Below are 15,537 nucleotides of genomic sequence, written 5' to 3'. Positions count from 1 at the left end.
TTGAACTCTGAACCACCTGAATGACCGTCTTCACCACTAGCCCACCACACTGCTCTGTTATCAATGATTATAAATAAATCAATAGCAGTTTTTAAAATATAGATCAATGATTTTATTATTTGCCTCATTTTCAGTGGAAATTTGGAGCTGGACTGGACAATGGAGGCAAAAACAAATGCTTGTTAGTTAGCAAATAGATCAGTAATAATTTCCTTGTTGAACAACTTCACTGTAAAATTATCTTTCTTGCATTTAGGACACCTAGGAAGACGAATAGGAGGAAAAGTGTTCATCGACTTGATTCTAGTAATTTTGATACCAAATCAAATAATGAAAGAAGACAATGACACTTATATTAGAAAAAGTATATCAATTTTTGAGAGATTATTATTTATCAAAATAATGTAAAGAATTGTTTTTGCTAAAATAGGTGAACAGTAAACTTAAGTATTTCTTTGCTTAAGTTATGCACTCAAGTTGGAATGTACTTAGATATTTTTACCTCATAGAAAACACTTGGAATTGGTGCCTCTTTTTCCTCCCCTTCTCTGTCACTATAAGTGTTTAAGAACACATGTGCATGCAACGTGCTTTTATAAATTGGAAACCTGAAGGCCAAGGTGGTTGTTTTTTTGACTACATATAAGGTATTCTGCCAGCAGCTGAGTGCAGGACAAAAATGTTTTTAAATAAGTAAATATTTACTTTAAAAAAGCAAAAATTAACTTCAGCCAGTGGAGCATTGGAGAAATCCAAGGCTTTAGCCTTAAAATTCCATTTGCATTAACCAGGTAAATTTTATTTTGGAAAGACTAAAATGTTTAGTTTTAATACTGAAGGGGAGATTTGTTTTTTTTTATTTAATTTAAGATATTATTAAATCAGATTTCAAAACAAATATATCCCAGGGCACCTTGTAAAACATTTTAAAGCCTTAGTTCTGAAATAAAAGTAGACAATGTTTTGTATGTGGCCAGCATAATCACGTCAGTAGCTCTGGATTTGGATATTGAGTAATCAAGTCAGATTGATTATGCACTTTCTCTATGAAATAAAGCAATCTTTTGTCATTTGCTCTTAAGCGACAGTTTGTATGTAATATGAGAAATGCTGTACCTTTAATGTGGATACGCCTTACATAAGTACTACTAAAGGGACACAATAAGGTTTAGTTTGAAATCTCTATGTTAGGTACTCTATGTTACTGTATTGAGATGAATTGAAAAAAATTGTCAAGTTTTGCTCTTTGAATATAACAGTCGTTTTAAGGAAGCTGTGCAGAGATATGTTAATATGATAAATAAAGTTGATTTTTTTCTTTCGGATTTACAGTGTAGAAGGAAAACACTGTGAATTTGCCAGTAAGGACAAAGAGATGGTAGAATGAAAATTCATTTAAAATTCCCTTGATGTTAAATGCAGGCACAAAATATTGTGTATTACAATCATGTTTTGTTTTATTTCTTAACTGAAATATGGGATGCATATAAGGGCTAATAGGTACAAAAATCAGGATGACCAGCAGATGAAAATAAAGGGATGTACATAGGAAACTTTTGTGCCATCCAGCAGGCAACCCAGATCAGATAGCTCTAATACATTTAAATAATTCTCTTTACTCACATATCTGTTTAGGCCAGGCTATAGACATTTTGGCACTCTAGGCAAAGTCATATCTGGCATCTCTTATGGTTTGACTCATCTTCTGGGTTTGCTAAGAATTTCAAAATGATGTTTTTTTGTTTCTTTTTTCTTTGACATTTGAAGATTTACAGTTGTGATTTTTCAACTCTGGACCATTTTTTTCACCCTATATACATTCTAAATAATTTAAAGTACATCAGCGCCCCTGTTTATTATATGTCAACAACTCTGTGAAGTCTTATTTAATCCTTGAGCTGGCGCACTGATTCACAGGATGAGACATTGATATTTTTCTATTTTTTGTAGTAAAAAATAAGACTTCACAGAATTGTTGACATATAATAAACAGGGGCGGTGATATACTTAAAATTATTTAGAATGTATATAGGGTGGGGGGAAGAAACCTGCCAGAAGATACTAAATTGAAAGCCTTGGGTTGCCAGATTGAGAGCTATATTACCAGGTCTCTGCACTTATCTGGGTGAAAGAGTGGGTAAATTTGAGACATAAAAGTCTATTAACTTTGGAGGGACATGATCTTCAACTGGAGTGGCAAGCCTTTCTATGGTATGGGAAAAATAAAATATATGGATATTTTCAAAGGCACCTTGTTAGAAATGCACTGCTGTTAGTATGGCGGGAAATTAAAGAAAGACACTATATAAAAATATCAGTCTGGCTTTCCATGATGGAGGCACTGATTCATCCGAATGTGATTAATATGGAAAAGATTGTAAGGTATAAGGAGTATTAAAATGGAAGATGAGCAAGTGAAAGAAACAATGATAAATGCTAAAAACTTTGGTTACTCAATAGAATTAGACAAATGGAAGAAATTGTGGGATAGAAACTGTAAATTAACAATGTCAACGGCCTATAAAAATGTTTTGTAGGTGGCATTTACCACCAGCGAGGTTAGCAAAATTATCAGCTAAATGTTAGAAGTGTAATCAGATATCAGGTTCATATTATCATATGTGGTGGACATGCCCAAAGGCAAAAAACTACTGGACTAAAATACATACTTGGTTAGAAAAAATGATAAAACAACACATAGATTTGAAACCAGAAATATTTCTGCTGGGGATACTACCAGAACAGTATAATAAAGGGATTACATATTTAATTCTGCATGTAGTAACGGCAGCAAGAATAGTGTTTGCACAACAATGGAAAAATGATGAGGTCCCAACAGATGAAAGTATAATAAAAAAAAATATTAGAATGTGCTGAGATGGATAGATTGACACTTAAGATAAAAGAAAAGGAAGAAACAGAATACTTTTAAACATGGGATATATTTTACCAATGGTTAACTAACAAAAACAGAAGTTAGAATTTAAAAAAAAATTACAGATAATAAAAATTTGTATTGAAAATATTGCAAGATGGACAGACTAATTGTATTATTATTTTATGATTAATATTGAAAGGTCTATTAAGATTACTAATATGATTATGGTTATTGTATCTTTATTCAAAATTGATTATGCCCAGACAACATGCTGTTCAGATAGACATGGAATTTTTAAAGGAAATTTTAAAGGAATTTTTAAAGGAAAAATGTACCAATAAAACATATTCAATATATATACATATATATATATTTCTATTTTTTGTGTGTTTTTTTCAGAAATCTTTTCAATTTTGGTACTCCCTAAAATTTGGTTTCCCTAAACTGATGTCTACTAGGGCTAAGTCTACAGGCAGTCCAGTTTAGGCAGTAGAAAAACAATAAAGAAGTGATATTTTGATTCTTCCTAGTTTCAACAACTTACCACATTTTTAAATAGAATGTGATGGTAGTATCTTATTTCTTGTGACTAGGGAAAATAAGAGCATAATTATATTATTCAGAAAATTTAAAAACAGCTAACCAAGATTCTGCTTTTGTGAAGTTGGTGTTTATTACTTTACTGAAGATCTTCTATCCCCACTTTTTCCCATAGATACCATTTACTCTGGAGAAATTGGAACAAAGAAAAAAGTTAAGAGACTGCTAAGTTTTCAGAGATACTTCCATGCATCCAGGCTATTGCGTGGAATCATACCACAAGCCTCATTGTATTTATTGGATGAAGACTACCTTGGTCAAGCAAGGGTAAAAAGCAATCTATTCTATCAAGTTCAGTTCTTATAATCAAGCTGCATTTGGAATCTCATTCCTAGTTTAACCATTAATTTGATTGATTGATTGATTGATTGATTGATTGATTGATTGATTGTTATCCTGTCTTTATTATTTTCATGAATAATTCAATGCATCAAACATACCTAATATCCTCTCCTCCTATTTTCACCACAATAAAAACCCTGGGCTGAGAGGCCCAAAGTCATACACCCAGCTTTCATGCCTAGAACTCAGGGTCCCCCAGTTTCTATCCTGGTGCCTTAACCTTTAGACCATATTGGGAATAATGAGAAGCTTCCTGGTATGTTTGAATGAAAAGCAGCATGAAAGAGGTTTGCAAACACAGAGACTTATGCCAAGATGTCACAGTTAGGATTTGATTATCTGAATCGGGCCTAAACTGTATTATTAATTTAATCCGTCTGCCATATAGGCAAGATTGATTCTAAAGTACGCTAGCTGAAAGAAGTTGACAGAAAAAAATATTAATACTGTACAGTACAGTCTTGTACATGTCAATTCAGAGGTCTTTCTTGTTGAACTCTCGAATATATAAGTGTGGAATCATAGCTTTCAACTGTAGCAGCACCGTATCCAAGTAAAACTGTCCTGGGCTCAGGGGTGGGTTCTACTTACCTTTGCTACTGGTTTACATCGCACCTGCATGTGCCTTCTTCTACACATGCACAGAAGCTTCTGCGCATGCTTAGATCACCTATGATGACATCCGGGTCAGTGGGCAGAGCCTCCTGCCGGTTTTACTACCGGTTCTTGCGAACCGGTCCAAACCAGAGGCAACCCACCACTGCCTGGGATGAATTATAACCTTTCAACCATGCCCCTTTATCTATTTTAATTGATTTAGATACATTACAGGTAGTCCTCGACTTACAACTATTCATTTAGTGAGCATACGAAGTTACAATGGCAGTGAAAATGTGACTTATTTTTACACTTATGACCATTGGAGTGAATGATCCCCATGGCCATGTGTTCAAAATTCAAGTGTGTGGCAACTGGCATGTATTTTTGACAGTTGCACCGTTGCAGGGTCATATGATCACCAGATTTGCTTAATAACCACATGATTCGCTCTAACAACTGCAGTGATTCACTTAACAGTTGTGGCAGAAAAGGTTATGCTATGGGGAAAAATTCACTTAGCAACTGCCTCTCTTAGTGACAGAAATTTTGGGTTCAATTGTGGTCATAACTGGAGGACTACCTATATGATGGAACTTAATGCTTCAATATTGATTTGTATTAGTCCCATCAGGACAGTTAATACTAGATGGATTTATCTGTAGAACCCGGCTAGCTTCAGGAATTAGTTGATGAGACTATTTCAGGATTCATACACTTCAGCGTGAAAATAATTTATTGTTGCTGATATACGTCTCCTCAGGATCAAGCTTTGGATCTGTCTCTTTAAGAGTTATTATAAGGCACCCAGAGCTTGGAGTGGTATGGCTTACTGATAATTACATATATTTTGATTATGTAACAGAACTCAAGTATAAACCATGATTTATAAATCAAAATGGCAAACCAAATATAGATAGTCCGCAACTTACAAGCAATACTTAGCCACTGTTTGAAATTACAATGGCACTGAAAAAAAGTGAATTACATCGTACTTATAAGTGTTGCGCATCCCTTTAGTCACATGATCAAAATTCAGGCACTCCACAACTGGCACGCCGTTACTATGGTTGCAATCTCAAGAGGTCATATGAGATCACCATTTGCAACCTTCCTAGCTGGCTTCCAACAAGCAAAGTCTATGGGGGAAGGCCAGATTTGTCTAATGACCACATGATTTACTTAACCACTGTAATGACTCGCTTAACAACTATGGCAAAAAAAAATGTACAATTGGGTGTAACTCATTTAACAACCACTGTGTGAACCCTGCTGCTGTGTTTTATTTTTTAAGCCAGAATTCCTTCCCCAGTTCTGGCAGGCTTCTCCCTTTTCAAATGTGTGTGGATTGTTTTCTCCATTGCACAAATGTAGGCATTTTAAGTCAGGCATTAACTAAAATTTACATTATTCATCCTTAAACGGGTTAAGCATCTCAAAGCCTATCAATCCCATGCAATCTCAAAGTTTTTGTTTTATACCCCCAAATCTCCCTAAATAAAATGTGTAAAGCTGACTCTAGAATACAAAGACAAGGGTGAAATGGAATATCATGAAATCTGGAATAAAAATGTATCAATGGTTGGAGAGGAGGAGAAATGTTGGGATAGAGAAATATGGATAAATCAAGAGTTTAAGAATTATTGTATTAGTATTATGTGATAGGTAGGAATTGTATCGGTATAGAATGTAATTTCTATAGACGAAGAGATTTATGTAGCTGAATTTTGATAGATTGTACAAAGGTATATATCGAATATGAATTGTAGTTGTTGTAAGGAAAAATTTGATGGAAATGTTGGAACCAGAGAAGCCGCACTATGTCCAATGTTTTTAACTGTATATTTAATAAAAAAAACTTTTAAAAAAATGTGTAAAGCTTTCAGAAAAGTTGGGACTCTTAATGGCAAGACCTTGTCAAATAAGACATGAAAAAGGGGAAATTGCTTCAGTTCCTACATGTTGTCATAACATGATCCCATTCCCCTACCTACTCAGAATAGGGGGGTGGGGGAGTAACTCCTATGTAACTTCATGCTGTGCAACTGCCATATTTAAATACTTAAATTGGGATAAATCACCTATATTGCAAGTATAAAACTTGATTTCCAGGGTAATTCTAATTCGAGATTAGGTTTTCTTTGTGAAATTATTGTATCCTGCTCATTTTAATAGAAAGCACTTTACATTTTAATTGGCACATACAAATTATTCTGCACTTTATCTTTCTATTTCCAGCATATGTTATCCAAAGTGGGAATGTGGGATTTTGACATTTTCCTGTTCGACCGCTTGACAAATGGTAAGGTACAAAGAATCAGCACAAAATGCTATTTCGTTAACAGTAATGTTCCATGTTTTCACTGATTGCACTCAAGGTTGTTCCTTCAACCTTAAAGCTTGCCTTGTTAAAACTTTTCTTCTTGCACAACATGAAGAGAAATAGCCTAAACAGACAGGACAGAAGACTACAAAAATGCCTTTTTACAGCTGTGATGGTACTATCCTATATCCTGGAATTTACCCTATGCAGAACATCTTGGCTCTTGTTGGTAAAAAAAGATACCAACTCTGTAACTGTGGACAAAAAAGAAATAAAGGGAAAAGAAGAGATACCTGAATTGATATCAAAAGTCTGTAGAGATTTGTGCAAGTTCACAGCACGTGCATGTCGTTTCTTGTTGTCATTGACACTTTTAGTCTTCTAATTTCCTGGCTCAGTATATGCTAGGCCTCAATCTTCTCTCTTTATCACCCAGATCCTGTTAAAAACAACCATCTTATCTTGCTCCTACTGATAGTGTTTGTTATTTTTAAAGCAAAACAAACAAAATCCAACAACTGCTTTCTTAGTAATTTGTGTGACTTTAGATATAACTTTAAAATTAGTCGATTAGAATCAGCCTTTAGGCTATTATGTCAGGAGGAAGACTGGGGCCACAATTCCTCCCCACACACACACTTTCATAAGTGGTCCATATCCCTGCCCCCCCCCAAAAAAAAGTCCTATAAAATTCAGGGTGATGCTTATCTCTTACTTTTGCTCAAAGTATCCTGGATGAGTTTTTTTTAAAAAAAAAAAAACTTTCAAAATGCATTGCTCTGACCATAATGGTACAAGATTATTTTTGCAGCTCAGCCTTTGGTGTGAATTCTGGCTTTCGTTCAATATGCAGCCTACTGTGTCTTTCCCCTTCAGAAGAAATGTGATAATAACAGATATATTGCATAAAAGGCAGCCTGCTGACTGTAGCCCATCTTTCTGGTACAATGAGCAGTGTGGTTCCTTGAGAGCAAAAAATCCTGTCACTACCGGTTTGCTCATGGGCGTGTGCGCGTTCGTGGGCACAGCGTTGTGCGTGCCCACGAATGCGCCTGCGCCCATGAGCGAAGTGCATATGCAGAGATGTCTGGGTGGGTGGGCGGAGCCTCCCGCCATCACTGCTACCGGTTCGCCCAATCCGGGGCGAACCGGTAGCAACCCACCACTGGTACATACCCAGAATCCTCTGTTAATACCTGGAACGTCCATGAAGTATAGGCAGTCTTCAGCAAAGAATCAGTGTGAAAAGAATAGAATGTTTGGACATCCATGAAAACTCCTGGACATGTTCTTCCAATCGCAAAAATATGTAGGTCATCCTTGACTTACAACCATTCATTCGGTAAACTGTTTAATGTTATAATGGCACTGGGAAAAAAGTGATTTCTGACTGGTTCCCACACTTATGACCATCACAGCATCCTCACAGTCACATAATCAAAATTTGGGTTTATGACTGGTCCCCACTGTCAGGGTTCCAAGCAGGGGTGAAATCCAGCAGGTTCTGACAGATTCTGGAGAACCGATAGCAGAAATTTTGAGGAGTTCGGAGAACCGGTAGTGGAAATTTTGAGTAGTGCAGAGAACTGGCAAATACCACCTCTGGCTGGCCCCAGAGTAGGGTGGGAATGGAGATTTTGCAATATCCTTCCCCCGGAGTGGGGTGGGAATGGGGATTTTGGAATCCTTCCCCTGGAGTGGGGTGGGAATGGATATTTTGCAGTTTCCTTCCTCTGGAGTCGGGTGGGAATGGAGATTTTGCAGTATTGTTCCCCTGCCACTCCCACCAAGCCACGCCCACAGAACCAGTAGTAAAAACAATTGTATTTCACCACTGGTTACAAGTAATAAATCCATTGCAAGCAAGACTTCGAGGCAATTGAATTCCTCAAAGATTACTTTTATTGGAAATATCCTGTTGGCACATATCGGGTGAAAACTGACTCTGAAAACTCCCATGGTTTTCACTATATTAAAAGTAAAAGATTTTCCACTTTCTCAAAAAAAATCAGTCACATGGTCCAAACATCGTGCTGTCTGACAGTCAGGTGGCATCACTCCGCCTCCTTCCAACCAGGTGTGAGAAAGTATTTTGTTTTGGCTACAAAAATCCCGCTATTTCAAATCCCCCCTCCCTGACCCTCAGCTCCAGTATGGCAACACTGAAGCGGACAAAATGGCTTCGGTCAGGCCAACTTCAGAGTTGATACCCACTCTTACGACCATGGTAGCATCCCACATGATCAAAATTTGGGTACTTGGCAACCAACATGTATTTATGATGGTTGCAATGTCCTGCGGTCATATTTGCGACCTTCCCAACCAGCTTCCAACAAGTAAAGTCAATGGCAATCCATATTCATTTAACAACTGCAGTGATTCTCTTAACAACATAGCAAAAAAAAGGTTGTAAAATTGGAAGCAAGTCAGTTAACAACCATCTTGCTTAACAACAGAAATGTGGTCCCAATCATGGTTGTAAGTTGAAGACTACTTATATTCATCTGTCCATGTGGCAAATATAAGAAATACCCTTGTTTCATATCTGAAGTTGTCTCAATACTGCTAGAAAGTGGGTAGAAGGATGTTCTTGCTATCAGCCCTCCAGATGTTCTAGAAATGACTTTAGCTGCCATGCTAGCTGGGAATTTGTCTTGTCTCCATAAACTTACACCACTACTTGTTTAAGTAATCAAAAACTACTGGGAAGATTTCTAGAGTTACAGAGCCTGAATTCTACCTACTTCATGGTATAGTAAATGCAAGTAACTGATATGCCCTTTTTGTTCTTTCAGGAAACAGCCTGGTAACCTTGTTGTGCCACCTTTTTAATATACATGGACTTATTCATCATTTTCAGTTAGATATGGTTACATTATACAGATTTTTAGGTAAGCACATTCTTTCATCACTTGTCAATGTTGGTGCTATCTCTCTATCTCTTTATCTATCATCAATCTATCTATTTATCATCTCTCTCTGATCCATCTCTCGTCTGTCTGTCTGTCTGTCTGTCTGTCTGTCTGTCTATCTGTCTACTGTATCTATCTATCTATCTATCTATCTATCTATCTATCTATCTATCTATCTATCTATCTATCTCCATTTGTGCAGCCATCCAATTTGCGTACTGCTGCAGTTTCATAGACTCTGACTGGCTTTTTGCTTTTTTTTATTATTTTGGTGGGAAGCAACACAATTTTGCCTGCTTCATTTTGACTTCATGGCTATCCATAGGCTGTGTCTGTGCTCATGGCCATTTTCCCCAGTCCCATTTGTCCCACCTTTACTTTTATTTTTCTTAGGTGGGAAAAGGTTTATAAAATACATTCGTTTTAAACACCAGGTTAGTGCAACAGTTTATTTATCGCTTCTCTGCGAAGTGAAATTGAACAACTACTTGGCGCAATCAAAGTTTAGCAGCAAAGTGGTAGAATTCTCACTTCTGTTGCTAACAAGAGCCAAAAGAGCAAAAGAACCTCGCTGCCAATCTTCCAGCTGAAATGTGACTATTACAGGACTAGGAAACCCGAATAGTTTAAGAGTCTGAAAGTGCTAGACTGAAAAAGTAAAATCCAAATCAAAGTGTGTGGTCTTTTCTTTGCCTCACTACAGAAATGAATTTGCCATGCATCCATTTAAAACAATCTTCCTATAGTCATACAGATTCATTTATATGGCTATAAAGGAGCCATTTCAACATCAAATTGAATAAGGGATGTAAATTTGTTTGTCTACTAATTACTTTGATATCAAGGGATTCCCAGATATTCCAGATAATGTATGTTCTATTAAGGGTAGCTGTTACTTTCCTAAATCATTGCTACCACTATCAAACTGCTTTTACTCATAGGAACATTTTCCTAATGTTTACCTATAATCTGCCTTCCTGTAACTGAGGACAATTATTCTTGCCCTGCAGTCCGTGAAGATTGAGAATAAGACTTAGCTATCTTCTTTGTAGTGCCGCTTCTTAATCTCTTCTTTCAGGACTTCCATTTTCTCTGAAGCCTTCTTCAAGTCTGGTGCCCAGAAGGTCTGACCAATGCAGGTTTCTTCCAGGGGTGGATTCTAATTACCTTTACTACCGGTTCGCAACGGGAGCACATGGGCTCCCGTTGCGAACCGGTAATAAAAGTAACTATCATCGGTAATAAAAGTAACTACCACCCCTGAACGGTGGTATATTTCAGAGCTGAACCCTAAATATGAAAAGAAGCTCTTGAAAGTTAGGGTTAGAGTGGGGTGTGAGGGGAATCTCACAGGCTATTCCTGGTGGCTCTACTTAGCCCAGAACAATTGTGTAGGAGGTGAATGCATGCTCAACATACAGGGGCGTGTTTTTATACAAAAAATACACCATCTCTTATTCAGATTCAACATGAATCTTGTTGAAATTATCATGAATCATGCTGAAACTAGTCAAGGAGAGAACCAACCTAGAACTAATGAAAAATTAGACAGTCAGAACGATTAATCATTGGAACGACTTGCCTCCAGAGGTGGTGGGTGCTCCAATATTGGAAGTTTTTAAGAAGAAAGTGGATAACCATTTGTCTGAAATGGCATAGGATTTCCTGCTTGAGCAGGGGATTGGACTCGAAGACCTCTGAGGTCCCTTTCAACTCTGTGATTCTGTTATTCATGTGAATACAGAAATTAAGGGAATATTATGCAAAAGTCTGAGTAATATTGGGACATTAGAAAAGAAAGTTTGTTTATGCTTCTCAAAGAGTGTGATTTTATAGTTCAGGGTACATGTCTATTTACAATCATGGAGGTTTTACTTGACATAGCAAAGAGCAATTTAGAAAAGAGATTGGTCAGATTATGCCTAGTTTCTGCTTATTATACTATGACTACAACCTATGACTATAATAATGATAGTACAAAAATACTGGTGCGTTAATCAAATTCACGCAGTTCTCATGTAGTTTGTCCTCCCTCATACTAACTGAAGTAGGCAGTACCACTTTTTCAAAAGAGTAAATAATGTGACTGCTATCTGGGTTTGGGAATAACAGGTGCTGCTAAGCCTTAGATCAGGGAGCACTTCGATCCATAGAGAAAATCATTCTTGAATAATAATAAAGCATTGTAGATTGTCGTCCTTTCTTTTTTCCCCTTAAGGTATTTATTTTTTTTCTTCTGAATTTTATTGCTTTCATTAAAAGCAATAAAAAGTGATTTAGAAACAAATCTTTTCTATGGTATAGATTTTCTCTTTAACCAAAGGAATAATAAACTCTTGCAATTTTAGAAAAAGCTCCAGTTTAAGTTTTAGCTATCAGCTCAAAATTTTAAAAGCATCTGAATCACGGAGATACCCAAAGGTTGATGAAAAGGTTCATTTCTCTTCTGTTGCTTCTAGGTATGGTGCAGGAAGATTATCACAGCCAAAACCCGTATCACAATGCTGTCCATGCTGCTGATGTCACGCAAGCTATGCACTGCTACTTAAAAGAGGCTAAGGTAACCACACAAGCTTAGCTGAGAATTTCCATAGACCACACGGCAATGAATTCATTTTACTGAGAAAATAAAAGTGTTCCACAATTGTATTTATGTCAGTAAAAGCCGCCAATGGAATCTCCAATGCTCATTCCACCTGAAGGATGGAACATACAGAACAAAAAAGGATGCAGCCATTCAAACCAATCTTAAAAATAGAACTTATCCAGAAGGGTGACATTAGGGGAGAATAGGTTTTTCGCCAAGAGACAGCCCAGCCCATCAATGTTTTGAAAAATTGTCCAACACTTTGTGAGATTGTAAAAAAAGTTAGAAGATCTTTCATCAGGAAGCCAAAACAAACAAACAAACCCTGAGATCTCATAAAACAAATTTGACAAAGTTCTCACCCAAGTTGGAGAGATGTTGATGGTCTGGTACAAGTTTTGTGGGATTTAGGCAATTCTAAATCATCTTTGGCCCAAAGTAGTTTGAAAGAAAGGGTGTTAACAGTCCAGAAAAACTTGCCAACGTTTGGTCTTGGGTTCTTTTGTCAGTGTTTTGAAAACTTGAAACTAACCAGCATTTCCTGATTTTCAGATAAATGAAGTCTGATTTGTTTACAGTTGGAAGTAGATGCTTCCAGATTCTTTTTTTGCAGAAATGCCAAGAGAAACAAAAGGCAAATGGAAAGCCTACAAGCCTAAAACCTATGCCAGTTCATGACCATAATACAGAGTTTAATATTACAGTCAAACTGGGCCATTAAAGCAGTAGATGAATAATGCCAATCCGCATTTGCTGAAAAAGCAAATTATTAGAGAAAGACATTAACAGGCTGAAGAGAAAAGAGACATGTTTAAGAGTTCTTTGTACCCAATTCATTCCTGCAAATGCACTTCTTGGATTTTTTTTTCCACTGACCTGAAGTTCAACATGTTGGGACAGAAACTTCAAAAAAACAATTAACAAAGAAGACCTGCAAGGGGGGGGGAGCAATCTTGGTTCTATTGATTCTCATTTTTAAATATACTACTCTCCATGAAATTTCCCATTGCTATTAGCAAGATAAGCAGAATCCCCCAGCATAGTTTTTTAAAATTACTAACATTCTTCACCTGAGATATCATTGGTCACATAAAATATCTGAAACATTCCAAACTTTTTCTCCTATTCAGCTGCTTGCAATTTAGATACAACCTTTAGTCTTTTTCCCTGGTAACTGAAAGATAATATAATCCACAAGTCAATGGGGTAAAGTGATTCTAGGTGAAAAAGCCCAGTGGAAACAAAAGAGGAAAATAGAAAATGGAAAATATTTTTTTGCATTTATTCCCAACAAAAATGAAAACAGCTACAACAGTTCTGGAAAAATGTATTTTTTCACAGATTATTCAATTATCACCCAATCCCTTTCTTTTACATCTGTCCTGAGTAGACGTGCTTTTTTATGCCCATAATACAAATACAATACTTTTTTCAATAAATATTATAAAACAAAATGCTACTTTCTAGCCCCCCTCCCAAAAAAAACCCCGACAAATTGAACTTTACAGAATATTTGCCAGAATTAAAATAGCATTGCTTGTTTCCCAAAGTTACACACCGTATCTGGTCTAAGACTCTGATTTATTTATTTGCTTATTTATTTGAATTTATTGTCCTCCCAACTCCAATAGACTCTGGGGGCATATAAAAGTAGAAAAGAACATTAAAAAAGCATATACACTTCAAATCAGACAGCCCAGACTAAAATAAACTTATGGGCAGCAAAAATCAAACAAAATAAAATAAGGTCCCTAATCAAATAATAAACTTCAACCCCAAGCCAGGTTTTCAGAGCTTTCTGGAACCTTATTTTTAACCTTAACCTTATTCTTAATCTTATTTTTTATGTTTCATTGCTTTACTATTGTTATGGTGACATTTTTATTATTTTTTTTCCGTTTTACTGTTGTAAGTCACCCAAGGCGAGATGGGCAGCAAACAAATTTAACAAATAAGCAGAAGGTGCTTGCTGACTTTATCTAGCCCTTAATGGAACTACATGGAAAGAAAGAACCAGCGGGGTACACTTCAATATCTTCATAAATTGTTTAGATGAGAGAATTTAAGGGGAACTCATCAGATTTCCAGACAACAGCTGGCAGGAATAGCCAATACCCCAGAAGATAGGCTCAAGATCCAGAAGGATCTCAACAGACTTGAACACTGAGCCCTACCTTAACAAAATGAAATTCAATGGTGAGAAGAGTAAGTTTTTACACTTAGGCAAGAAAAACCAAATCTGCAGGTATAAAATAAGTGGTACCTGGCTCAATAGCAGTAACAGCAGGAAGATCTTGGAATCCTAGTGGACAATCGCTTAAATACGAGTCAGCAGTGTGCTGCAGCCACCAAAAAAGCCAATGCAATCCTAGGATGCATTAACAGAGGGATAGAATTAAGTTGACATGAAGTATTAGTACGGCTTTATAATGCCTTGGTAAAACCATACTTGGAATACTGCCTCCAGTTTAGATTGCCACAATTTAAAAAAGATGTTGAGACTCTAGAAAGAGTGGAGAAAAGAGCAGCAAAGATGATTAGGGGATTGGAGGCTAAAACATATGAAGAACGGTTGCAGGACCTTTCACCTGGGTCTAGTGAAAAGAAGGATCAGAGGTGACATGATAGCAGTGTTCCAATATTTGAGGGGCTGCCACAAAAAAGAGGGGGTCAACCTATTTATCAAAGCACCAGAAGGTGGGGCAAGAAGCAATGGATGGAAACTAATCAAGGAGAGAAGCAACCTAGAACTAAGGAGAAATTTCCAGACAGTGAGAACAATTAGCCAGTGGAATTGCTTGCCTCCAGAAGTTGTGGGTTCTCCATCACTGGAGGTTTAAGAAGAAACTGGACAATCATTTGTATGAAATGGTATAGAGTTTCCTGCTTGAACAGAAGGTTAAACGTCCAAGGTCCCTTCCAACTCTATTATTCTGTTCTCAGAATGGGAGCAGTGCTGTTCCAGAGGGTAGGGGCTGCAATAGAGAAAGCTGTTTTCATTGGTCTTCTTTAGAAATCAAAAGTGTTGTTGTTGTTTTTACATTGGTTATAACTTAGTATCCCAGAGGTGTTCCCCAAAGGAAGGGAAGTGGGGAAAAGAAGGAAACAGAAAAAACTCTGGAAAGCAAATGTGACTATGTGATTGAAGCATCATGTACTGTATAATGCACCAAAAAGGGGGCAGGACTTTGATGGTATGGTTGTGGCTGCATCCAGATCTTTCTGATGGGCTCTGCAGGACTTTTTAATTGTTCACATATTTTGTGCACCATTACATCTGTATCAGCTGCAGCATCAA

At 36.8% G+C, this 15,537-nt stretch overlaps 1 protein-coding gene across 2 annotated transcripts in view; it reads left to right on the top strand.

The window, feature by feature from the left end:
* PDE7B (phosphodiesterase 7B) overlaps positions 1 to 15,537 on the top strand; it is an 80,781-nt gene that overhangs the window by 47,157 nt on the left and 18,087 nt on the right. For both annotated transcript variants that reach the window (XM_070952356.1, XM_070952349.1), the window contains 4 exons: positions 3,594 to 3,745; positions 6,656 to 6,719; positions 9,536 to 9,631; positions 12,112 to 12,212. In XM_070952356.1, coding sequence (XP_070808457.1) covers positions 3,594 to 3,745; positions 6,656 to 6,719; positions 9,536 to 9,631; positions 12,112 to 12,212 — 413 coding nt within the window. The remainder of the gene's footprint in view (positions 1 to 3,593; positions 3,746 to 6,655; positions 6,720 to 9,535; positions 9,632 to 12,111; positions 12,213 to 15,537) is intronic.

This window comes from Pituophis catenifer, unplaced genomic scaffold, assembly GCF_029215685.1.
Source record: "Pituophis catenifer annectens isolate HBS135680 unplaced genomic scaffold, rPitCat1.0.hap2 SCAF_1, whole genome shotgun sequence".
In the NCBI taxonomy this organism is placed as follows: Eukaryota; Metazoa; Chordata; class Lepidosauria; order Squamata; family Colubridae; genus Pituophis; species Pituophis catenifer.
This window is presented reverse-complemented; position numbering and strand designations above follow the sequence as displayed.